This window comes from Arctopsyche grandis, chromosome 7 (genome assembly GCF_051622035.1).
Source record: "Arctopsyche grandis isolate Sample6627 chromosome 7, ASM5162203v2, whole genome shotgun sequence".
NCBI classification, from domain to species: Eukaryota; Metazoa; Arthropoda; class Insecta; order Trichoptera; family Hydropsychidae; genus Arctopsyche; species Arctopsyche grandis.
In genome coordinates this window covers 10136956-10163260 of record NC_135361.1, presented here as the reverse complement: position 1 = coordinate 10163260, position 26305 = coordinate 10136956, and the positions used below count along the sequence as shown (strand labels likewise).

At 34.6% G+C, this 26305-nt stretch overlaps 4 protein-coding genes across 4 annotated transcripts in view; 1 reads left to right on the top strand and 3 right to left on the bottom strand.

Moving 5' to 3' along the window:
- Positions 1-26305, bottom strand: part of LOC143914760 (uncharacterized) — a 1424209-nt gene that overhangs the window by 1328879 nt on the left and 69025 nt on the right. The window lies entirely within an intron of this gene.
- On the bottom strand, positions 11599-16511 carry LOC143914590 (uncharacterized). Its single transcript, XM_077434855.1, has 11 exons — positions 15293-16511; positions 15073-15224; positions 14789-14982; positions 14449-14709; positions 14145-14338; positions 13962-14068; positions 12903-13028; positions 12676-12813; positions 12482-12591; positions 11880-12408; positions 11599-11809 (listed from the first exon to the last, which is right to left on the bottom strand). The coding sequence occupies exons 1-11, from the start codon at positions 16449-16451 to the stop codon at positions 11744-11746; spliced, it is 3036 nt and encodes a 1011-aa protein (XP_077290981.1). The 5' UTR covers positions 16452-16511; the 3' UTR covers positions 11599-11743.
- On the top strand, positions 17923-20889 carry LOC143914413 (ubiquitin domain-containing protein UBFD1-like). Its single transcript, XM_077434627.1, has 6 exons — positions 17923-18055; positions 19094-19521; positions 19597-19728; positions 19800-19941; positions 20021-20067; positions 20147-20889. The coding sequence occupies exons 1-6, from the start codon at positions 18031-18033 to the stop codon at positions 20255-20257; spliced, it is 885 nt and encodes a 294-aa protein (XP_077290753.1). The 5' UTR covers positions 17923-18030; the 3' UTR covers positions 20258-20889.
- On the bottom strand, positions 20962-23607 carry LOC143914538 (uncharacterized). Its single transcript, XM_077434801.1, has 5 exons — positions 23124-23607; positions 22808-23055; positions 22597-22729; positions 22398-22527; positions 20962-22319 (listed from the first exon to the last, which is right to left on the bottom strand). Exons 1-5 carry the CDS (start codon positions 23532-23534, stop codon positions 22234-22236), a joined length of 1008 nt encoding a protein of 335 aa, XP_077290927.1. The 5' UTR covers positions 23535-23607; the 3' UTR covers positions 20962-22233.

The following is a 26305-nucleotide window of genomic DNA, read 5'->3' as shown; positions in this document are numbered from 1 at the left end:
CTTAACATTTTTTTTACATACATATGTACGTATATACCAGGAAGGGTCTACGTGACGAGACAGAATGTTAAATTACTTTTTTTTTTTTTTTTTGTGCCATCTTATCGATTTCCGATAAATCATCACCAGCGATATCGTTGCTCTTCAGATCATGTACGGGCACGACGGAATCATCACTCCGTCCCCAAAATTGTGAATTGGGCTTCTGAATCTCTCACATTCAGAACACCAATTCGTGAGGCTTTTTTCGCTTTAAACGCCTCTGCTGGTGAGTTATGTCTAATAGCTGCAACGCTTCTATGTTAGGGTGACGGTGCAGTCTCAACTAGTGCCTCCCGGCGCATTCTCGGATGACTTCTTTTACTTTTTTGATTTTAAGGTCCTTGTGGATCTCTTCATTTGTGACGAAGCGATATGCATCGGTGATAATCCTCAAAAACTGGTTTTGACATCTTTGCATTTTTTCGATATTGGATGGCTTACTGCACCCCCACAGTTGTATGCCATATGTCCATATTGGCTTCACGATTGCCTGATATATCAGTTTTTTGCATTGTAGGTCTAATTTGGAGTGTCTTCCTATTAGCCAATGCATTTCTCTTTGTTTAATTCGAATCTGTTCTATTTTTTTTTTAATGTGATGCCTCCACGTAAGCCTTGAGTCAAGATGCAGTCCTAAATATTTAGCTGACAAAGCTTGTGGAACTTGGATTCTGTTTATGAAAGTCTGAGTGCTGACACTATTTCGTCGCAGTGCAAATGTGACCTGCATTGATTTTAGCTCGTTGAGTTTCATTTTCCAGTCCTTGGTCCATTTGCTGATCTTGTCCAGTGCACGCTGCAGGCGTTCAAATGCTTCCTCCTGTGACTCGCTCGATGACATAATGACTGTGTCATCTGCAAATGTTCCAATGAATGTCTCTTCGCTTGTCGGGATGTCAGCAGTGTATATCAGGTACAGTATAGGCCCTATCACGCTTCCCTGTGGTACTCCTGCAGAGGCTGTGAAAAAGTTAGAGAATGCCTCCTCATGAGCAACTCTGAATTTGCGTCCGGATAAGTATGATTCCAGTAATTTGACATAATTTCCAGGTAATGACTTGCTGATTTTGTGGAAAAGTCCTTCGTGCCAAGCCCTGTCGAAGGCCTGTGAGACATCAAGAAATACAGCCGGACAATACTTTTTTTCCTCTAGCGATTGCTCTATTTTTGAAATAACACGGTGCACTTGATCGATGGTAGAATGTTTCGACCTAAATCCAAATTGGAAGTCGGGAACATCGATTAAGGGCTTGAGTCTTTTTAATAATAGTTTTTCGAATAGCTTAGAGATCGCAGGCAACAAGGATATTGGTCTGTATGATGTTACTTGTTCGGGTGACTTTTCTGGTTTCTTCAACATTATGATTTGAGCAGTTTTGAAGCACTCTGGCACATGCTTGAGCCGGAAACATGCATTGTATAAGTATGTTAGCATGATAATAGCCTTTTTCGAAAGTTCCTTGAATAGTCCCGGTGAGATTTCGTCAATTCCAGGTGCCTTTTTAGGATTTATGTTGTCATCTATTTCTTTAGCTACTTCCATAGGGGTGACAGTTTTGATTAGTTGCTGTGGTTGATACATTGGTGTATAATCAGCATCAGATTGAATATTGTGTGGTTGGAATACTGTCTCTAAGTGTTGTGCAAACAGCTCAGCTTTTTTTTTGTTGCTTCTTATCCACTCTCCTTGCGCATTTTTCAGAGGTGGTATTTGTAGAATTGGTCGTTTGAATTTCCTAGTTGCTTTCCATAATGAATGATTTTTATCAGCTGCAGGACCCAAACCTTCCAAATATTTTTCAAAACAATTTTGTTTGTGCTCTTTAATAAGTCGGTTAACTTTGTTACTTATGTGGTTAAATTCTCTTTTGTCTGCAATATTTCGGGTTCTATGCCATATTCGTCTTGTTCTACGTCTTTCTTTAATCAATTGTCTAATTTCCATGGGGTAATTAATGATTTGGTCTGGTTTTTCTTTTGGTACAGGTGTAGCTTCTTTCGCAGCCTCTCGTACAGAGTCAATAAAATTTTGAGTGTGTAGTTCGAGATCTTCTATAGTTTTAAGTTTCACTATTAAATTTATTGATTGGTCTAGTTTTTTTCTGAACATATCCCAGTTAGTGCGTTTATTTGTCAGGTTCTGTCTCCTTATTCTTTTAATTACCAGTGTGCTCAGTGTCATCAGCACTGGTGTGTGATCAGAAGTAAGGTCCTCTATTCCTTCGACCTCAATGTGGTTTGGGGCTATTCCTTTGGATATAAAAAAGTCAATTAAATCTGGTACCTTTTTACTGTCGGTCGGCCAGAAGGTTGGTTTTTGTGAGGAATGATACTCGCACGAAGAGCTCTGAATCGCGTATAGAAGGTTGTTTCCTTTACCAGGAGTTATAAGTCGTGAGACCCAAGCTGTATGTTTAACGTTGTAGTCTCCTCCAATAATAAATCTTGGCCCAAGGGAATTAAAGATGTTTATAAATTGGTATTTTGTGATAGTATGCTTTGGAGGACAATATGCTGCAGCAATATTTAAGTCAGCATTGCCATATTTAATTGTGATGATAGTAGCTTGCATGAATGGTTCTCTGATATCTTTTTGTTCGAAGTGCTGGATATTTTTTTTGATTAAAATAGCAGTACCACCGCGAGCTCGTTCACTAGGATGTGTTGTCCAATAAGCTGAGTATCCATTTATCTTTATGTAACTTCTTTGTGAAAAGTGTGTTTCTGATATTAGTGCTAGATCGATGTTGTTTGTCTTTAAAAACACTTCAAGTTCATGGACTCTCTGATTGAGTCCGTTTGCATTCCATGTTAATATGCGTAGGGAATTATCTGTCATTTTTATTATGTTTACTTGGTGATTTCCAATGATTTTCAATTTTTTCCACTCTGGTTATGAGCCAGTTGAATTGTTGTTTTATTTCAGTTTAAAAGTCACAAATGTGCCGCAGACCATCACACATTTTGTTGTGTGATGGTCTGCGGCACATTTGACGCATTTAGGTTGTCGATTGCAAAAATTTTTTGTATGCCCAAGTTGTTGACAGTTTGTACACTGAGGGATGTCTTTTACTTTCATTGGTGGTTCAATTGTTACTCTGCAATGTAGAAGTTCTTTAATACCATATACTTCTTTGCAGTTTTCTTTTGGCACCAGGTCTACAAAAAATAGTGGGAAATGTTTTATTTTTCTTTCACCATCGGTTGTAAATTTCTTCATAATATTTGCCACATTGGCCACTTCATATCCTTTATCTTTGAAAGAATCTTTTATTTCATTAACGTCTGTTGATGGCGGTAAGCCTCTAACAACCACTCTATAGCACCTTTCATTCTTGAGTTGATAGGTGTGGTACTCTAGATTGTGAAGGGGGTTTTCGTTGTCTTTACATTCACGTTGTTTTAAATCATTTAGTGTTTTTTTGATTTTGCGATAATCTTCTTCGGTTTGTGTAGTGATTTTGATACTATTATTTGAAATTAATTTAAATTGACATTGAATGGGTGGTGTTTCTGTTGTTGATAATAGATGAGCTCTAAACTTATTGAAGTCAATAACATTGCTCACATAAATAGGCGGTGGAAGTGGTTGTTTGTTAGGTTTATTGGTTTGCTGTTTTTGTGTTTCTTTCAGGTTATTTTGCGGGGAAGATAATACTTTATCTATTTTTCTTTTTTTACTTCTTTTCTCTGCATTTTGGCTAAGTTCATTTTCAAGTTCTTCTTCATCCGTGTGGTAGTCTTTATTCATATTGTCAAGACTTTTGCTCCTATTTAGAATAGATGTAGAAGGCCTGGATTTTTTTCCATTATTTCAATTCTTTTCTTTAAATCGGTTATAGTTATCTCATATTGTTTGCATCTGATTTCATATTGTTGGCATAGATGTGTAAGTTGATCATACGGATCGTACTGCTGCGCCAGTGGCACTGGATTATCTGTGTTCATTTTTCAGAACGGGTGCAAAACTGCGCCGCGCCGGTAACAGCGCGGCAGCAGTTTGATTTTGTTGTTGTATATTCACTTATTATATTATATTATTGCAACTTTAAATTTTATTATAATAATTATTATATATTTATAAAATTTATAAATGTTATATCGAACGCGATAAGGCGATAACGCACATCGACCGATTGCAACCGTGTACGGCGACGAACTACCGTGTAGCCAGGAAAGCGCATTGGGGTTCACCTGTAAGGCCTTCCTGGTCGGTCTCCGTGACGAGACAAAATGTTAAATTACATAAAACACAAATATCGGAAGGCAAAGATCGAAAATCGAAAGATCTCGACCGTTAAATAAGTAAATCGACCGTTAAATAAGCACGCTGGACTCTTTTCGTGGGTGTAAAAAAGAGGCGATTTTATAGATGTTTGGCGGCTCCTAGCTCCTATAAAAAATAACTAATCAAAAAAATAAAACAATAGAAGCATCCCAATGGTGGATATCCATAGCATATTAAAAAATAATTTCTCTAGTGCCATAATTGAGGAAGGGAGAAGTCTAATACGTTTGTATGGACAAGGCTCTGGTGTCCAGCCCTCTTAAGCTGTTTATATTACAAATACTGAGCGAAGCCGGGTAAAACAACGTATATAAAACTTTATAGTCCGTATAATATAGTCCGTACAATAACAAGTATAGTCCGTTCTTATACTTAACTAATACTTAAAAAACTAAAATACTCATACTTATAAAAAAAGGGCAAGCTTATACTTTCGCTGACTGTTTCTAGTTACCATAATAATCGATATTTTTTGGAAACCCTTTATATTGAAAGGTATACCAAATAATACACTGGCTGGGACTCGTACTCGGAATGCATGAAATTAGGTTGTCGAAAAGTATTCTCTCCGTAGTACTGATACGCTAAAGTTTGGTGGAGAGGCCCAAAGTAGTTGGAAGACACAAATAAGCTCAAACTACATGAATAACTAAACGAATAGATCCTATTTAAGTCGACTGATTTTTTATACGGTAGAAGAATAAGTTTTTGAAGAACAGAATTGGTGAAGGATGCAGAAAAAACAGCAGTCGATTTACTCAATGGATTAGGAGACGAATCCCAATCTTTAACAATGATCAAACAATTGTAAGAGTAATTAATTGGCTGTGTTGAAATTTCACCATAGACCTTTCAGATGTTTGATCGATCGCTTTAAAACAAGTTAATATTTTATACATATGTATGTACATTAATTTATTTATTTATTTACTACAGTTAAGCCATAGTGACATTACAAATATACTTCAGGGCGTCACTATGTATAGCTATAAATGTATACACCAGGAAGGCCTAACAGGTGAACCCCAATCAATGCGACTACCTGGCCAATTATAAACATCAATAAACAATCGATGCGGTGCAAACGATCGAAAAGCGCCAGACAGACTGAACCACACATTAACGACACGTGTACCTTATGCGTGCGCACTGCTCGCACTTACACTAAGCGAAATCTACCTGAAGTCCCGACATACCTACCCTGTATACGTTCTGTGCTTTTGATACTTTAGTTTCGAATTTTTCCTTATTAAATTATTAAAAACTCGCCAGAAAGATCCAACTCAATTTTAATAATTACCATTTTAATAATTGCATCTGTGCACATCGAAAGGTTACTCGTCATCTGATGTGCAATTTTTCATTCGTGAAGTCGAGAATTGCGTTTAAAGCAGCCATCCAGTTAATCTGTAGTTCAATCTGTCTGGCGCTTTTCGATCGTTTGCACCAAACCCATAAACAATGTATAGAACAATTTTACATAGTATCATAGAGACGTCTATGTATAAATTTAACAAACACTTTTGCAGTATTGCAGCATTTTATAAACCAGCAGAATTGACTAGTAGTTAGCATATAATGCTTTGAACAGAGTGGTCACGGGTTCAAATACCACTGGTTTCTGTTGGCCAGACCTTGGATTTGTGACTCCAGGTCGATCATTTCCTATCAGAGTTTACCAATTTATCTGATTATCATTGAAACGGTTTCAACAAATAGGCAAACTTGCCCATTTTCTCGCAAATCTCAAGTTTTCAGTAATCCCGAATTTCGCTGAATTGTATAAAATGCTGCAAATTTACAAATCTGACCATAGATGTCTACATATGTGGGTGTTAATTGATATGTATTTACTTTGAATAATACTTGTACCAAATGTTTCTGGGCAGGGAGCCGCATTGGGGTTACCTGTTAACCCTTCCTTGTATAGATTAAAAATAAATAAATTAGCAAATTTCAGATGCTGAAAACTTGAAATTTGCGAGAAATTTGTCAAGGTTGCCAATTTGTTGGAACAGTATCAATGAAATCAGATAAATTGGCAAACTCTGATAGGAAGCCATCGACCCGAAGACACATCCAAGGTCTGGCCAGCAGCACTGGGCCAAGGATTGAACCCGTGATCACTCAGTTGAAAGCATTAGACGCTAACCACTTTTTTTACATATATTCATATGTACATACATATGTATATACCAGTAAGGCCTGACAGATAGACCCCAATGCGCCTTCCTAGACAATTCATTTCGAACATTGCAGCATTTTTATTACATAATTCACTGTATTTAGAGAGGCTGAAGAACACTAAATTAACAATTAATGAATTAATTAATCCACTAAGACATCTACTTGTACATAATTTTTTACATATTGTACATAGATCAAATTCAGATATTTTTGACAACAGGTAGGATGATTTTCGCCAATTTGAGTAGCCGTTTCAATAAAAATCAGATAAATTAGATTAAAATGATCGACTCGGAGTCACAAATATAAATAAGTCTAACCAACAGCATTAAAGATTAGTACGGAATCGAACCCAGAGCCTCTCGGTGCTAAACATAAACGCAATCACCGAGGCATACTGCTGGCTAATATTTATGTATAATATTGTAACGTAGACATTAGGTGGGTGACGCTCGTGGACCGATGGCTTACGAGCGCTAATCACCTGATCTCTCGTTCGCGCCAAAATGTCCTCGCCGAGTGAAAAAGCCGAATGTAACGGCCAATGGGATCGCCCCACTCATCGACCTATAGTTTACATGTGTGTGTATGTATGTATGTTGTGCCCAACGGGTATAAATATGGGGCGCTCTCGGTCTGGAAACCATTCCAACCTGGAGCGCCAACGAGAGCACACAAATAAACACCTTCTACAACCCTCCTGCGTCTTTGTCTCCGATTCTGGAAGCCCCCTCTTCACGTCCACGCAACAATATATTAACCACAAAAACATTCGCATTAGGGTCCGGTTATATTACACAGCACTCACTGCACATCAACAGTTCGGCACAACAATACACGGAAAAGACTACTTCTCGTACCAGAAGGGGAAAGTATGTAGTCTTTTCCGATGATGTAAAACTCAATTAAACCAAGCAACGAAAGCTACCCTTAGAAATGTACAGGGTCTAGAAATCAAATTACTGCAACCCAAACTGATATTGACCACATTTTAATAGTAATTACGAACGGTAAAACGAGGAGGCAGCATCTAGCAAAATCTAAAATTAACTTTTCCACTTAAGGAACAAGTTTCAGACCACAGGAACGACATGGTAACCATAGTTGCCTGTCGGCAAGCGACACAACTGCTAATGGTCGCTGGCGCCGTATCCATTTCGTTCGGCTAAATTCAATAACAACAGCCTCACAGCGTGGTCCCGTCCCGCGCATGAGTGGACTAATTCCAAGATGACTCTGTAATAAAATTATGAAGAAAATTTGCCATGACCAGAAGCAGGGACGAGGAGGAAATGCCCTTAAAAGCTTCCGACCGCACAACTTTTCAATTAAACCCGATGGGGCAAAAGTGCACGGACTAGACAACAAAACTTCAACTCATCAACTACGTACATGTGCATATGTGTGGTTGAAGTTTGCACGTACACCGTGCATTGCAATTTTCAGGCTAGAGCAAAAATTAGCACAATATAAAGGAGTAATTTTTGGTATTACGACTTTCGATAATATTCTCGTGCCTACTTCTTTGTTTAAAAATGTAATTAATTGAATATTTATGTGCCTACCTCTAAAATGTATCATATTTTTTATTCGATTTTCATTTATTAAATGTACTGTCACAACTTGTATGAACAATTCCTATATTTATATCCTTTAAATTTTCATTCCGCACGATTGGATTTTCTCTGTGTCGTATGTTTTTGTCACATTTCAAACATGATAGGTACGTTACTCATACTATGATTGATACGAAACACATTCTCAAATATAATATGACTAGTGGTATTACCCGGCTTCGATCGGTATTTGTAATATAAATCGCTTAAACATGACAAGTCTAATAGTATTAAATTTATTTTATATAAATTTATTTCAATACTCATTTGTTTTTTTTTTATTAAATCGACTGTCACGAACAAACAAACATACATATATAAGTGTCTTTCGAAATTATATGTATATCAGAATCAGAATCACCCCCGGGGACTTCGAATCCTTTGAATCGAAAAAAATCGAATCATTTGTTCGATGACGTCACGGATTTCACAGTTCGATAACGTGCGTTTCTAAGTGACGGATACAGATTGCATTAGAAACTTTACTTTGGTCATTGAAAAAAATATTTACTACTTAAAAAGCGTATGAAATGTGTATTAAAATTATAGATGAACTGTATCGGCAACATTGCGAATACCAAAGTACGAGCCGACAACGACCAACGCTTCTCTCTACTAGATTCCTTCTTTTACTCTTCGGCTTGCGACCTTCGACACCTTGGCTTTACGATCTTGGCTTCAACTCTACGACCATATATCATTGATCATCATTCATATTCATACGCCAAAAGTAAACACTTTTTCAGTTGACAGTTGTCAATAGCGGAAGACTGCAACGTTGCCACTTTTTGTATTTATTCTAATGCTACAGTCTATTTTTTCGAATAATCGTTTCATATTTTTGAATGGTTACTTTATCCATAATATTTTATTCGATGCACAATACGATATTGTTCAATGCTCCGAAAATAAAGAAAAATTTTAAAGCACAAACATTTTTTTTAAGATACAAAGTATTTTTCTCAATGTACAGTTAAATCGCACCCATTTATTTGAATAGTAGTTGCTTAAAAATCATTAATTTCGTCCAGTGTGTGTTTTCATAATAGAAATTTCAAATTAATAAATGAATAATAAAAAAAATGTAGTTCTACCCCACTGACTTGTGATTGAATTCGAAAGAAAAAAATAGAACATGTTGAAAAAGTTCCATTAGTCCTTTGGCACTCACATATGCGAATGTATGTACGTATATGTATGTATGTATGTACATAGGTATATTCTGTTTGTCACTCATGGATGAAAGGTTTAATCCATGTCTCGTTAATGACCAGACGTTTAAAATTGAGATTGGGTCGAATCTTCAAATCCAATTACGTTCAGATTATTAAGTGGCAAACGTTTCACGTCAGCTACAGCTGAAAATGTCAACATCTCTGAAAGCACATTCATTCATTGCCGACAAAGTTCGATTAAAACAACTGTTTACGACGTTTCGTTCGTCAAACTCAATTGCTTGCAATATTTTCGAAAATAAAATTTTCGCTTTGATTAAATATTGTTGTTGGAAGCCTGTTTGAAAAACTAAAATATTGAATCGACGCAAAAACATTCGAAAAACCAGTTTGACTGCCTATGAATATAATCATTACAGCCAATATATTATATTATATTTAAAAATCTGCAAATTTAACGAGTAGCCTTATTATGTAGATACACTAGTAGCCTGTGTGCACATAAGTGTGCACTCGTTAAAATATCGCAATTCAAATCAACGGAATTAATAATTTAAAATATTTTGTCGGCCGATCATGCGAACGAAGTGATATGCCGCGTCTCTTTCCACGATATAGGAGTCCAAGGGGAGAAAAAGAGACGGAGCATGTAAATGAACATTCACACTCACACGCACGTGGACATGCAATAGACAGTAATTATTATATACGACTAGTGTTGTGCCCGCTGATTTCAACGGGTGGTTTCGGAAAGGAATTGATTTTTTTCTCTTTAGAAATTATATATTACCTATAGGTATATAAATATTGTATAATGTAAGGTAATTGTTGAGTTGAATGCGTGCATTACACGCTCACCGATCCAAACCGTTCACCCGTTCGAAATGATGAATGAATGTTAGTGTGTGTCTTCGTGGATGTGTGTGTGTGTGTGTGTGCACGCTCCCGTCACTGACGTCACCCGTCGCACAGGTCAAACGCTCCACACTCCCCCCCCCCCACATAACCCCGCTTCCACACGTCTCCTCGATCACTTGATTCTGATTGGCTGTCTCCACGCGTCTGCCACATACATACATACACACATCGCATCCGTTTAATATGTATATATGTTACACCGAATCCGTGAAATTGTCTATTACACGCATTCGGCAAGAGAATTGCCGAATGCGTGAAAAATGCAAGCACGTTGCCCAGTTCACGGATTCCGTAAATTCTTTAGCGAATGCGTGTATTCGGCAAGAATTTGTCTGCTCAAAGCATGGAGTCGGCAAATAGACAGCAGCGCTCCGGTGTTGTTTATTAGAACTGGACAGCGTGGACAAGTGTCAAAGTGACAGCTGAATGAGAATGTTTAATTTAGTTTAATTTACATATTATTATGTATAATATGACTACATACATATGTTTAGATCATCTCATATGACTTATATATAAATTAATGCCATTTTTATACATTTTGATCAATATTTTAACAGTGAAACATATGTATTTATACATAATAATATGTAAATTAAACATCCTTATTCAGCTGTCACTTTGACACTTGGTTATAATATAACACAATAATATAATATATTTAATCATATTATAGCTTTCATTCCTTTCCATTTCATTTGTTTATTTTGTATTTACCTTTTTCATTTGTTTTTTATATTTGTAAATTTCAATTTCTTCTTATATTCTATCTTATAACCTTTTCCAAATATTTTAATACTATAGTTTAATTATGCAATGTACTACATATTTTGTCATGCCTTTATTCTTTACTTTTTAATTTGTTTTCCTTATATTTATCTTTTTCATTTTTGTAAAAATCTATTATTGGACTCGGGTGTTACATATATTATTTATTTACTTTTTGTGTTTTTTATACCTATCTCTGTACATCCTGTCTGTTGATTTTTCAATTAATAAAATAAATAAATAAATAAATAAATAGCACGCTTTCCAGTTCACGCATTCGGCAAAGAATTTACGGAATCCGTGAACTGGGCAACGTGCTTGCATTTTTCACGCATTCGGCAATTCTCTTGCCGAATGCTTGTAATAGACAATTTCATGGATTCGGTGTAACATACATATATGCATACTTACATACATACAAAGTCTCTTTCCAAATTATGTATTAGATAATTATAATACATAACAAGTTTATAAAAATATGCTCAAAAATAAGCACATTATGACAAAAACGCTATTACACCAAAATGGCATCTAATTCGAATAAAACGGATTTGACGCCATTTTTAGTCGTAACCCTCAATAATGTACACATAACACACACGTTCATTTAGTATAAAATCGTTTAAAAATGATTTTTTATTACATTATAAAAGTAGTAAATAATGCTTCGACAGTTTATTAATTATACAACCACCATAATTCCGAATATTATATTTATCAGTCTTCATCCAAAATATTTTTTACTAATTTCATGAATAATTATTTGTTTTAAAAATATCAAATTTCATTGCCATCAATTTTGGATCCACTATTTCCTAAAAATTAAATAATATTGAAATTTATTAAAATAAATTAATACAATTAAATTTAATGAATGTAAACTACCTGAAATTTCACCGGAATATTTTCTTTCATGTCATATTCTTTATTCTTAATCGTTCCCACGAAATCCATATCTGGATGACTATTGATTTTATCTAAATTATTTAAATCTTCTTTAATCTCCTTCAAGCCTTTGTTGTCAAGTTTACTTTCAAGCCACAAAAATCTTGAACTGTTATTTTCATTTTGAAATGAATGTAGGCTCATCGCCACATCGATAGGTTCGTTATAAGCTCTAAAAGTCTCTTTATTTTCGCTCAATTTTTGTGGGATATTTGTAGCCTTACAAATGTTACAAATGGCATAGTCATTTTCAGCACGTTGATTATAAATCATGAGACGTTCTCTTGACAGTGCTACCTTTTCTCTTGCCAACTGCTGCTCGCGAGAATTCAACGATAAAAATTGTTCTTGAATTCTATTTAATTTTTCTTCATACCTTTGCTGTGAATATGTCGCTTCGGAAATTTTACTTTCAGCATTTTTTTGCTTTGCAAGTGCATTTCTAGTCAAAACTTCCAAATCTTTACTTCTAAAATAGATAAATAATATTAATAACAATATACATACATACATCATAATATTTCACTTTAATATTAATTTACCTTTCTAGTAATTTCAATTCATTTTGATATAATCTATCTTGTTCCGATTGCAGATTTCTTTTGCTGTCATTTAACTCCTTCAGTTGATCGTCAAGTTTCAGCTTCATCATCTATGTATTTCGAGACACGTATAATAAATTAAATATTTTTGTAACATCATTTTTACTTCAATGTCTGATAAAAAATCAATTAACCTGTAATTCAGACTTCATCTCTAGAAGTATTTTTCTTTCATTTTTTACAACATGAGATTCTGAATCCAGTCTTATAGATCTCTCTTCAATTTCAGTCTTGGCGTCAGTGTTATTTTTATCAAATTCAGCAGTCGTTTTCTAAATTCATTAGTATTAAAATATATATATGTACATACATATATAATTACTTCATTTCTTTTAAATTGTTTAAATAAAAATCACTATACCTTAAACATTTCTTTTTCGTATTCTAATTTTTCTTTCAGTTGCTGATATTCCATTTTCATAGCATCCTTATCTCTGCTTAAAGCTATTTCTTTTTGTTTCAGACCATTTCTCTCGTCATCTATCATCTACAAAACATTTAAACAAATATCACACAATACCTCTAATAACTGTTGAAATTTGCGCTAACATATTTTGTACGAAATTTGTACATAATACATATTATGTATATGTATGCTTCAAACAGTGCCGGCTTTACACCTAATGGCACCCTCGGGAAATTTTTTCTAAACACCCTTAGAAAAAAATTTCGCCTTTAGCGCTATAATCTAAAATTTTGTATCGCTTTTGGCGCTCTAATTTTAAAATTTAAAGCGCCTTTGACGCATCGAGCGGCGCCTTAACTTATTTGGCGCCCTCGGGCGCCGCCCGACCCAGCCCCCCCCCCCCTAAAACCGGCACTGGATTCAGACAGAGGCGTAACTAGAAAAATTGGGCCAGCATGCAAATGTTAGCAAACGGCCCCCCCTTTAGTAGTTTTTTTATTTATTAAAATTAAATTGATAATTAACTCACATAATTTAAATGTTCTTTTTCCACGCCTTAAAAAGTCGCAAATTCTGCAATTACATATTTTTTCAAAGATATTTTAGAAGCTTCTTTATGTTCAATTGATAATATTCCTAATTCATTGAGCCGAGTTGACTTCTCGAATTTTTTTTTAGTCTTTTATTAATTTTTATAAACTAAAAATTCGTTCAACACTAGCGACAATAACCGACAAAGTGAAATATAAAAAAAGGAAGTGTACACTTCAGCGAATTCACTTTCCATACAACTATATTTTTTAATTTACAAATCCAAAACCTGTTAAGATCAGTTCTTAACAAAGTTATAACTAGACTTCCAAGACTTTTATTTAAAAAATGTCTAGTATTATTATTTAAAAACCTAAATCTAAAAGGCCCGCATGTACCGCATGCCGTGCGGCATAGTAGTTTTGCGCCTGGCTTCAGAATACATACTATTAATTAGAATATTAAAAAAAAAACAGTGCAAACCAATGTTTGTTGACTTAGTCTTTGTTCAAACACCAGCAACGTTGATTTTGTTTCACTAGCTTCCATTTCATGCGCTTTAGATTGTTTTTCCAAAGCTTCCAACATTCCTAAAATATATATACATATATATAAATAATACAACATATTATTTGCAATTTCACAACGATAAATATCTCTTGTTACGATTTAAATTATCTTCTCTCTTTTTTAGAACATCACTCTTCTCCAAAAAGTCTGCATTTGACATGTTCTCTAATTTTTCCATAATACTCAAACATACTTTATTATTATTTTCAACGTCACCTACAATTGCTTGCAATTTTTGAGAATAATCTGTAGTTTCTTTTAATGTCGATTGTTCGAGTTCAACCGTTGCTCTGAAACATTTAAAGTACTCTCATTTTAAATGCAAAAGTGTTCAATTCTAAATCTTCTACATATGGTATATAATAATTATACTTTAATCAATGCTATTTAAGTATCATACTTTATATTATTTATAACATTGTGATGTTGTCTCTGTAAAATATCCATATCATTTAAATGCTTTTCTTCGATCCTATCCCTTTCCTCCTTTTGTTTATCAAGAATTGACTTTATTGTTGTTTCAAAATATTCTGTGATTCCAATTTTATCTTGTTCCAATTTTTCTATCCTAGCCATGTAATATTGACCCAGTTTTTCATTTTCCAGTTTATGCCGTTCTTCGACGTTTAACAGTGATTCACTTATATGTGTTATCTGCCGTCTGAAACATGAATATTTTGAAATTGATAACACAACACCTAAATGTATCAAGATTCATTAAATAATCTTAAAAATTCAACCTATAGGAACTCTCCATCAATTCAATTTCTTTTTCATAATTTTCTTTTAATATGCTAATAATTTCTTCTAATTGATTTTTTCCACTCTTTGCCGATTTTTCATATGTTTCATTATAATTATAATTCGCTTGACTATAGTCTCTATCTCTGCTGGCACCACTCTCATCCATTGGATATGGAGGCTTAAGAAGTAACTGCAATATACATATATTTATCATAAAAACATCATTAAACTAACACACTAATGTACAAATAAGAATGTTTATTAATAAATAAATAAATACTTCAATATGTTTGTTGATTCTTTGCTGATGTTCCATGATGATACTTTGCAGTTGGGTTCTATGATCTGACTGTCCTTTTAAAATACTATTCAATTGTTCTTTGTGGGCTGAAACAACCTCCCGTTGAACTCTGCGAGATTCTTCCTGTCGTTCTATAACAATAAAAAACATATTTTTAGCACTTTGCAACATTTACATCTCATTAAAACCAAGAATTTACCATGCATTGCTGCTAATCTTTCTTCTTGTGCTTTCATTTGCAAAGCAACCAACAAATGAGACTCCTGTTGCTGTAAACAAATGGCTGCACTCTGTTGTTCAATATCCATATTGCTAGATAATCCAGTCAATTGGTTATTGATATAATCTGGCATTACAGGAATTTTAACATGAATATCCATTTCATTTAAAGTTTGATCTAATTTTCCATTTAAATTGACCTTATCTTCAATTTTGTTTGATTTTGCTTCAATTTCGACATTTTCTTTGGACTGAACTATCTTGGAGGAAGCTTCTTTGTCTGTCTTTTTCCCTTTTTTTTCAGTTTGAACCAATAAATCAGATAAAGTTTCATTTTTATCAGTACTTTCATCCAAAATATCATCACCAGAGTCTCCCAACAAGCCCAACCAATCAGTGTTTGCTTTTTGTCTTCTAGCCATAGCTCCAACTGTTTCTTTTTTCACTGTTTGTATTGGAATCCTAGGCTGATTTATTTGTTTTGAAGTTTCTTCTAATTCCTTGGATAACGGTTTATTTCTTGTGATGGATTCATTGACACCACCCCCAATTTCCTTTTTTAAAGGTACACTCTTGGAAGCAGTCGGAGTGTAACTGGTAGATGAAGTAGCTGTATTGTCTTTTTTTATTGCTACTGGATTTGATGTTCTTCCAAGCAATTCATCTAAACTCAATGATGTTTTTGTAGTCTTTTCTGACTTTTTCACACTACCAAGACTTGTAATTTCATCCGATAATCCGAGCTCATCTAAGAAATTCAACTCATCCCCAAAAGTGCTTTGTTTGCTTGTTTTTTGTACATTTGAAACATCATCTTTCTGTTTTTGAATATTGGAAGAAGTCACTGATTTTATTTCAACATTGGTTTTCTTTTCAACAACCGGCGTTGCAGTTTTAGATTCACCCAAACCAAGCCAATCATCTACGGGTTTTGTTTTTATTACACTTTTCAAAGAATCACTTTTAAAATCGTTTTGCTTTTGATCAGTTTCTAGTCCGAATAAATCGCTCTTTTTTACGCTTATACTCTGTTGCGGTTTCGGTTTCTGAGAACTTTTATATTTATCATCATTGAAGAAACTGTCATTACTATCGTCACTCAGTATGTCTCCCAAAGGATCATTTGCATCAAAATCCATTTGGAAATTCAGTTTGAACACAAATAAGTATTTTTATATCTAATAAACGTCACGAAAACAGACGTATAGATTTTATTTTATTGTTGAACACATGCCTTTCATCTTTGTGGACATCAACTGTTACTATGACTACAATTGAACCATACATTCAGAAGATTCTGTAGCTTAAAATTCATCTAAAATACAAAATTATGTTATAAAAATTAAGTTACAAAATATATACTTTATTACTTTTATATATATTTATATAAAAGTAATAATCATCTTTAAAATTTCATTAAATGCTATACGACTATTTTTACTTAAAGCTAACATCATCTGGAAGACTTTAATTTATAAATAAATAAACAACTTAGTATATTCTAAGCTATTTTAATTTCTTGAGTAAAATAATATTTAAAATTTTACATTATAATCACTGCAAAAAGGATACGCTTTATAAATAAAGGAAACCATAGAGCAATTGGGCTGCTTTACATACAGTAAAAGGTAAACAGATTATTCCGCAAAAAGCGATCTCGCACAAGTCACTAAAATCTCGATCTCGGAACATCTGACACTCGAGTTCTCTTTAGTATAATATTTCGCGTGGGTGTCTTTCGATTGATGAAATTTTTGGGATGTTCCGTGATCGAAATTTTAATGAAGTGCGCGAGATCGCTTTTTGCGGAATAATTACCGAACCACAGAAAAAATCAGGGGCGTCATTTGGGGGGGGGGGTGGACTATGTTTAATGTATTATTATGAATTACAATATTAAAATACTAAACCAACAAACCAAATCAAAAATTTTGATTTGGTTTGTTGGTTTAGTATTTTACGCCTCTGGTAAAAATTCATACACTGCTATGAAATGGTGGTTCGGTGATTACTAGTCAAATGTGAACCGGTCGCTCTAGATCAGTCACACGTGATCACCCATCACACTAAAACTGGTCACGAGAAAACTGATCACGAAAAAACTGGTCACACCCTAAAATCGGTCACGAGAAAACTGGTTAACCGATTTTAGGGTGTGACCAGTTTTCTCGTGACCAGTTTTAGTGTGACGGGTGATCTCGTGCGACCGATCTAGAGTGACCGGTTGTCCTGTGCCTGGTTCACATATGACTAGTAGTCCGTTTACCGAAATGGTAGCTTTCGGAATTGCTATTGCAAATATTCTTATTTATATTCTTTCAAACGATAAATTCTTTTGTACCTATACTTTTGTAACATTTTAAGTTCAAATTTTAAATTAAGGTCAGCGAAAAATTTCTATCGTTTTTATCATCTGTTGTTTTTAAATTAACTACTGAATAATTCGAACTATACCCCGATAATACAAACTGTACGGAATCAAATTTTGAAAGAAAGCATCACCTTCAAACCACCATCAATTCCCACCGTTCTTACTAGAAATTATATTAACTTAAATAAAATTGAATTTTATACAAATGCGTCGTAATTTATTGTTTGGATTGAAACAACAAACAAAGAAAACGCACCGCCATGTGTCATCGCGTTCTGGAACACTGGCGAACAGTTACCAGTAGCCCAATCGCCACCAAACGGCTGACATATGAAAAATTGACGTAAATGTTGTCATCCCGCGACAACATGGGTAAGCATATAGCGGGCGCTCCGCCCCCCGTCGCGCCCCCTCACTCCCCAAATCAGCTCCCAACATGTCTCAGCGACCGCGCGCCCCCATCAACTCGATTTTCGACACGTCGTTTCCATCTTGCAATTCACGTTTCACAACAATGCCACATACACTCGATCTCCATTCATCGATTATAAACACACATATCACACCTTGCAACAATTTAAATGTCTATTATTTTCATACACAAAAATATAAATTTTCATACATCAAAATTTATATTTTGCTTGTAATCATTGCGTACTTTAACCTATTGTATCAAAATTTCACACCATGTTGTGTGCATTCGTTTATCATATTTTATCTGTTTGTAAATAAATATTTAAATAATTCTGTTTAAATTGGTGTTAAATTGTTATCGAAGATTCCTTATTAAAAAATATATATTTCTTCTAATTGTACTTCTCTAAATTTAGCATCTTCTCAATGACTTATCTTTTGTAATAAAATTTATTATTATACAATTCAATACTCATTGAAAAACTTGACTTGAAATAAAATAAGTGGCTTTGGATCTCATAACCAGCAGAATAGACTAGCGGGTAGCATATAATGCTTTGAATAGAGTGGTCACGTGTTCAAATCCCACTGGTTTCTGCTGGCCAGACCTTGGATTTGTGACTCCAGGTCGATCGTTTCCTATCAGAGTTTGCCAATTTATCTGATTTTCATTGAAACGGTTCCAACAAATTGGCAACCTAACCCATTTTCTCGCGAAATCTCGAGTTTTCAGCAATCACGAATTTCCCTGAATTGTATACAATACTGCATATTTACAAATTTGACCATAAATGTCTATGGATATTAATTGATATGTATTTATGTACTTTGTATAATACTGATAGTATTTGTATCAAATATACAATCTTCCTGGCCAGGAAGGCGCATTAGGGTTACCTGTTAAGCCTTCCTGGTATAAATTAAAAGATAAAATAAAATAAAATAATGTTCACATCTAATTTTCAATCATTCAAGTTTTTTTCATTAAATTTTCAGAGTCAGAAAAGAGTGATATTTCCGAAAACTGTGATCCCAACTCGGTGCCCTCCGCCGAAAAGACGGCTCAGCCGACCGAAGAGTTAGACTGTGAGAATGCCAAAAAACCCAACAAAGCCGAAATAAAGACTATCGATGAATGCATGGAGACAGAACTCGGCAAAGTTAACGAAGAACGTGTAGACTTTAAAGTAGTATTCAATAAGAGTAAGTACGACATCACATTTGGATGGGACAAAACCATCAAAGAGCTTAAACTGCATCTGGAGGACATCATCGGCGTGGTGCAAAACGCTCAAAAGATCATGATCAAGGGAATGGCCAAGGACGAGATGACTCTCCGCACTGCCGGGATCATAAGCGGCTGCAAAGTTATGGTGGTCGGATCCAAAATGAACGACATCTTAGCCGTCACGAGCGTCAAACAAGTAACGAAACAACACATCAAACTATAAAACATGCAGACAAATACTATAATAACATATATAATTGTATTTTTTCAGCAATTCGCAGCCGATGAGAAGTCGCTCGGATCTACAAGCACTAAAGAACCGCTATGTGAGCAGAAGATTCACCGAAAAGTTTTAGACAAAGGTGTGCCACCGGATGCCATGCCTGGTATTTTAGGAACTAAAGTAAGACACATATAAAACTTGATCTTGAAATTCAAAATTGCTTTTATTATAATGTATTATAACATTCACAGGAGCCGTTGCCTCCGGTACCTTTGAGTGGAATGCTGAATAAACACGGTGGGAAAGTTAGACTTACGTTCAAATTGGAGCTCGATCAAGTGTGGGTCGGCACTAAAGAAAGAACTGAAAAATTAGCACTTACGTCCATTAAAGGTTCACATTGTTTGTATCATAATCGGCTATATGTATATATATATATAAGGTTTTGTTTAACAATGACTTATCATTTCAGGCATCACTTCGGAACCAATTAAAGGCCATGAACAATATCATATAATGGTTTGTTTAAGTTTATATAAAAAATTCGAGCAACTTTACCATGTTGTTGGTGTTTATGTTTAAACATTGTTTTTTTTAGGCACTTCAACTCGGTCCGACTGATGCTTCTCGTTACTGGATATATTGGGTTCCGGCACAGTACCTTGACGCAATCAAAGAAGCTATTTTAGACAAGTGGCAACTTTTTTAATTTTATTTAATTAATATTATTAATGCAACACAACCAATGACGTGTTATAAGTGTATTTAATTGAAAAAAATATATATATGTATGTATATCCACAGATTAAATTTAAAATTTCAATCTGTACCCTTCGCAAGACCAGGCATAGCCGTTTTATATGGAAAGGAAACCTAGTTGTTTAAGTATGTGTGTAAGAACTATTGTTAATCTTTTTTACAATTTACTTAATATAATGAAAGGAAACTCTCTTAAATGTTAAGATGTCAGAATATTACATGTCTACGTATATTCTCAACTGTGTGTACATCAAATATACATATATGCAATAGGTCATTACATTCTGTGAAAATATTCAATTATAATATTCCGAAGATTAATAATTGTTAACGGTGCTATCGATTATCTCTTTTATTCTCTCTTTAAACGATGTCATTACGATTTGTATAATTTGTGACATTTCGCACATGAATGTTCACAAGTGATCTTCAATTTGATTTGACTGTACTGAAAATTGAATTATTAACAATATATCAATATTTGTAAGATATTAGTCGTGTTTTGTGTGATAATGAGATGTATTAAAAAAAGATCTTTTTCTTTATTTCGATGTACATAATAAAACAAATAAATTGACTTCCAATAGTTTTATTTCAATTCCTACAAACACAGGTATGCATCGATTAATAAGATTTAAAACGCACATTCTTCTTATAAAACTTTATTAAAAGCTATGTATAATATATAAAATTTTGTAAAATAAAGATAAATATTTACATTAGTAATAATTTGTATAAATAATGTAGATTGGACGCAACAGTCCTAAATATATTTTGGCAAGATATAAGAAAATAAATTTGAACAATCAGGATTTCATGTTAAAGTTTTCTCTTTTTGGCATTAAAATGACTATAATAGCACAGTGTAAAATTGAAATTACACCTCAAATTTTCCTTTTAGAAATTTATAATCGATAAACTTTCATTAGAATGTTTCGCTTTGATATTAACACGTTTATGTATTTTATAATTTAACATTAATCCTTTAGAAAGAAGACAGGCGAACATTTTTTTAATAATTCTTGACTAGGTTTAATATGACACACAAAAAAAGTAAATTGCTTACATATAACAAACGATTTTAAGAATAATTCACATTATTCTACTCCTCTTCATATAAAAATAGCTCGTTCATATACATATTTACAATAAAAAGCATAAACGAGCTTCATATTGGAGACAGTTCGAAAAACAATTTGTATAAAATATGTACACGTCGAAATACAACAATATGTATGTTTATAATTTAAAGCTTTCAATTCCGTCAATACTATATGTCTAACAAATAATTTATGTAGTTAAAAACACAATATATCTACTATATTCTATTAAAATATAAATAAAAACGGTCCTGTTAAACAATATAATAAATAGAACAGATCTTCAATAAAATACAATTTTGAAATTAAAAGTACATATGGCAAATCTTACACCGAGATTGAACAGTCCGAATTTTTGTATAAAATTGGAGGCACTTAAAAACTTTATTTACAATAAAATATATCTTCAACATACATTTGTAAAAATCTTATCTATTATTATTAATAAAATATTGTCTAATTTATGGCAGATTATTATATGTACATACATACCTATGCAGTGTATATTTTTCAATACTGTCATAAAAGAAAAATAAAAACCGATGAGCGTTTTGTACTAAACATCTATTTCTTCAACGTACAAAAACGGTACACAATACAAAGTTGACACAGCATATTACAATATTAGACTAACATCTAATAAGTACAGCTTACACAACAATATGTCCGTTTTGCACGTTTACAATATAAAATATATATTAATTTTAATAACAACAAACAAAAAATAAAAATCAATAAAGAACGGTTGAAACAATTCTTCAACCGATAATATTGAACTCGTGAGATACATTGTTTAGTACGAAATCGAGTCAGTCGATAAAATAATCTAGCCATACTCGGACTGCACTGTAAGAGAGAATTGTCCCGAAGGAATATGAGTAGCGTGATACCAGATACGGGTATCTAAAAGAACTGAAATGTAAAATAAATATTGTAAAATACAACGGAAAGCATTACGAATAAATTTCATACAAAGACTATTATATTTACCAGCGTCTCCCGGTTCGACGTAGAATTGAAAAGGTTTACATATGTGATCGCATTCAGGTATCGGTGCCAAACTCCACGTTTTGTTTCCTTTAATTTGCCCTTGCCACATAAGGCGCGGTATATAATCCAACTAAAAACGACATAAACACTTATTATTACTCGGATATCAAATGATATAATCAAAATAAGTAGCACTTACGTGCATAACTGCACCCAATTCGTAGCCGAAAAATATATTTTCAGAATTTGGCAACTCGGAATCCTCGGGCAGGAATTCAGGATATGTATAATATTGTCTGATTATGGCCAGGATGTCCGGATGGCAATTCCCCCTGAAACAATAGAGTGATTCATATGAAAATACAATATACAAATTGAAACATTAATCAAATCGATGACGAGTCACTTACCATCCGACGTACCACGGATCTTCACCTTCGGCATGGTTGGCTCTATCGTCAGACATAGCGAACACGTCTCTCAAAGAAAAGAGATCCGATTTGAAGTTCAAAAACTGACAACCTTCTTCGACGCTTTCGTACGCACCATTCGTGTGTTCGTATAAATTTTTGAACATATCGTAGCTGAACTTATGCATCGCCTTCCAATGGGATACGGCACCTTTAACTATGATCGGTCCCGATGAATACGCATATTGCTGCAAGGCAATCAATAATTAGCGTTCATTTGAAAATAGTGTAGAATTACGTATGTATAATAACATACCTTGAAGTCTTCTCTGGATATGTTGTGCAGGATGAGAGGCTCGGTGACTCCCTGACAGAAGGAGCAGTCCGAGAGCGGCCTGGTCGCTTCCCAGACTAGATAGTTGTTGGGCAGGAGGCAGCGAGCGGCCGTCACTTGGTCGAAGAGTCCGGAGAGAGAGCCGGTGAAGGCTGCGGCAGCCACGGCGACGGCCACGGCCACCGCGATCGTCAGTGAGCAAGCGAGCAAGCCTCGAGTGCGAGTGAGAGTGCGAGTGAGAGTGCGAGTGCGCCTCCATGCCCGGGAGCCCCGCGGGGGTAACGCCGATGGCAGCCCCCGCTTCAGGCGCTCCGCCCTCAATCCTGCGGCGACGGCGCGCCCCTGCAGCCGCCGCAGTTCGGTCCGCAACCACTCATCGCGAGTGACACACATCGCGAGCCGCGAGCCGCGACCGATCCACTGACAGCCGACACACAACACTACTAACACTGAATTGACACTTCGCCTTACTACTACCAACTGTATCGTTTGGCGCAAAAAATTCCGATTTGTAACAAAAATAATTTCAATTATTGTCTATGTTGTTAAACGTAGAGGGAGATTTCGTAAAATTAGAATTTTATTTTTCATTGCAGTCGTCCATTTAAAATTTAAGATTAATAAATTTATTATTAAATTTGCTTCTCGCTACTAAGTAGTGGCGGCCTGAGATGTGTGTCGCCCTTTTTAAAAAAATGTCATATAAACGAAAATATAATTAATAATGTTTTAATAAAAGTAATAAGTAGAGGTAGGATATCCAAGGTGCCGCTCATTGTTCCATTGTTGTAAATCCTTTGTAAAAAAAGTTCGGCAAACCTTTAACAATGCATTTACAACATTTGCACAATACACGGCCCCCTCAGGGTCCGGTGACTAGTAATAAGAATGCACCGCCCTTAGCCGCTGACTAGCTTATACCCACAAGACGTTCCTGTAGCTAAACCATTTTATTAAATAATTTTCAATTCATTTTCTTTCGATACAATTAGTCAATGAAAATCATTTTTATCGAACAGAGAGATAATTAGAAACCATCACCGTAACTAATACGTAAGTGGGGTATTATCAACAATGTGGGCTTCGGTGCAAAGCTTGAAAATTATGCCTCTTCTTTTTTTTATAAACACGATACATTCGGAATTTTTATATATAAACATATCTTTTTATATATAAACATAAAATTTTATATATTACATTTATATATTATATAACACATTCGAAATCTTTTATATATAAAATATATTTAATAATCATTGGGATGCTGCAAATTTAAAATCATATATGGGAATTTTTAAACGGTTTAAAAATAAAAAAATATCCTATATTACAGTTTAATTTAAATTATTTTTTCTCAAAAAGACCCCTCGGAGTTTTGTGCCTGGGTGCGATTGTACCAGCCTGCACTGTTCAATAAAAACCAACTGATATATCCAGTGGCGGATCAACTAAATGGGGGCCCCCAGGCACATTTCAAATTTAAGGTCACCCACTTCGAAAAAATCGTTTTATTATAGCTATTGTTGCGTGGTGGTTTCCAGGATCGGAGTGAAAGACGCAGTGTTGCTATAGAAAAGGTTTAAGGTCTGTTCATACCCAGTGCTGGTTTTAGGGGGGGGCTGGGTCGGGCGGTGCCCAAGGGCGCCAAATAAGTTAGGGCGCCGCTCGATGCGCCAAAGGCGCTTTAAAATTAAAATTAGAGTGTCAAAAGCCGTATGAAATTTATAATTAAAGCGCCAAAGGCGAAATTTTTTTCTAAGTAAAAATATAATTTAAAAATACCTGAGGGTGCCATTGGGAGTAAGGCCGGCACTGTTCATACCTATCCAGCACGACCCGAATCCTGCAAGTACGGACAGTATTCTTTAGTACATTCTATATGGACGCGCATGAATGCGTTAATGCGCATGTGCGAATGGAGTATGAATACGTCCATATAATGTACCAAAGAATACTATCCGCACTTGCAGGATACGGGTCGTGCTGGATAGGTATGAACAGACCTTTATTCGTCTGCTATCGTCGACGATCCCGGTCCGAATGCCTTCCAATTCAAGAGCGATCCATATTTATACATATTGGGCTCAACAAACTATTAGTAAAATAATCTTTCAATTTAATAATCAAACTAAACTAAAAACACATAGGTTGACGATTGAAATGATTGAAGATTTTGAAAAGGAACGCCATGTGTTGTGTGGTTGTGGTTAGGGTTTCTGACCCGGGTCGACCCGGGACAGACATTCCCGGGAATTCACGGAATTTTTCTTGTCCCGTGTCCCGGGAATTCTTATCTTTAATCCCGGGAATTGGATTTAAAGAAATCTTGAAAACATACAACATTTTCACGACTGCACGAAGAGAAATAATAAATCAAATACACAAAGAATCGTAAAATAATCTCAAAAATTAAAATTTAAAATTGAAAATTCTTTAAATGTTGTAATAATTGCGAATGTATATCCTACGGTGAAACTATTATGAAGTAAGTATATCCTTCTTGTATTGACGATTCCACAATGGAAGAAACTCATTTAGATTCGGATGAAGATGAAACAATGTGTTTGACGATGAATGAAGAATTGAATAAGGAGTTATCAAAGAGGAACATACAAAATAACGTAAATAAAAATAACCTCGATTTTAAAAAATAAATTAAAATATACATGCTGACAGGAGAAAAAACCGATAATTTAAAAAAAGAAGAGGTTAGTAAAAATTATTTTCGTCCCTTTTAACAATAAAACTGTGGCGGCTCGCTATACGACATGGTCGAGTTTGGTTACCTTCCTGTGAGTGGGGACCAACTCGGCTGGGTTCGGAGAGCGGCTACTCACTCTGCCTTCAGCTGTCATAAATAAAACACGTGCATTAACATGCCAGTCGTCTCGTTCGTTCATCCCCCATAAAACCATTGCTGAAAATTTTTGTACCAAATCTAGAATTAGACTTTCGGATTCTCATTTAAATATTTTAGTATTCTTAAGAAGCTACTTTAAATAAGTTCACTTTTATAATTATATTTTTGTAAATAATTAATTATATTTTTAAAAAATATATTAAATTGAAAAAAAAAATTTTTTTACATGTGTCCCGGGATCCCGGGCACCGTCCCATGTCCTGGGAATTGAAAAAGTCCGGGAAATCAGAAACCCTAGTTGTGG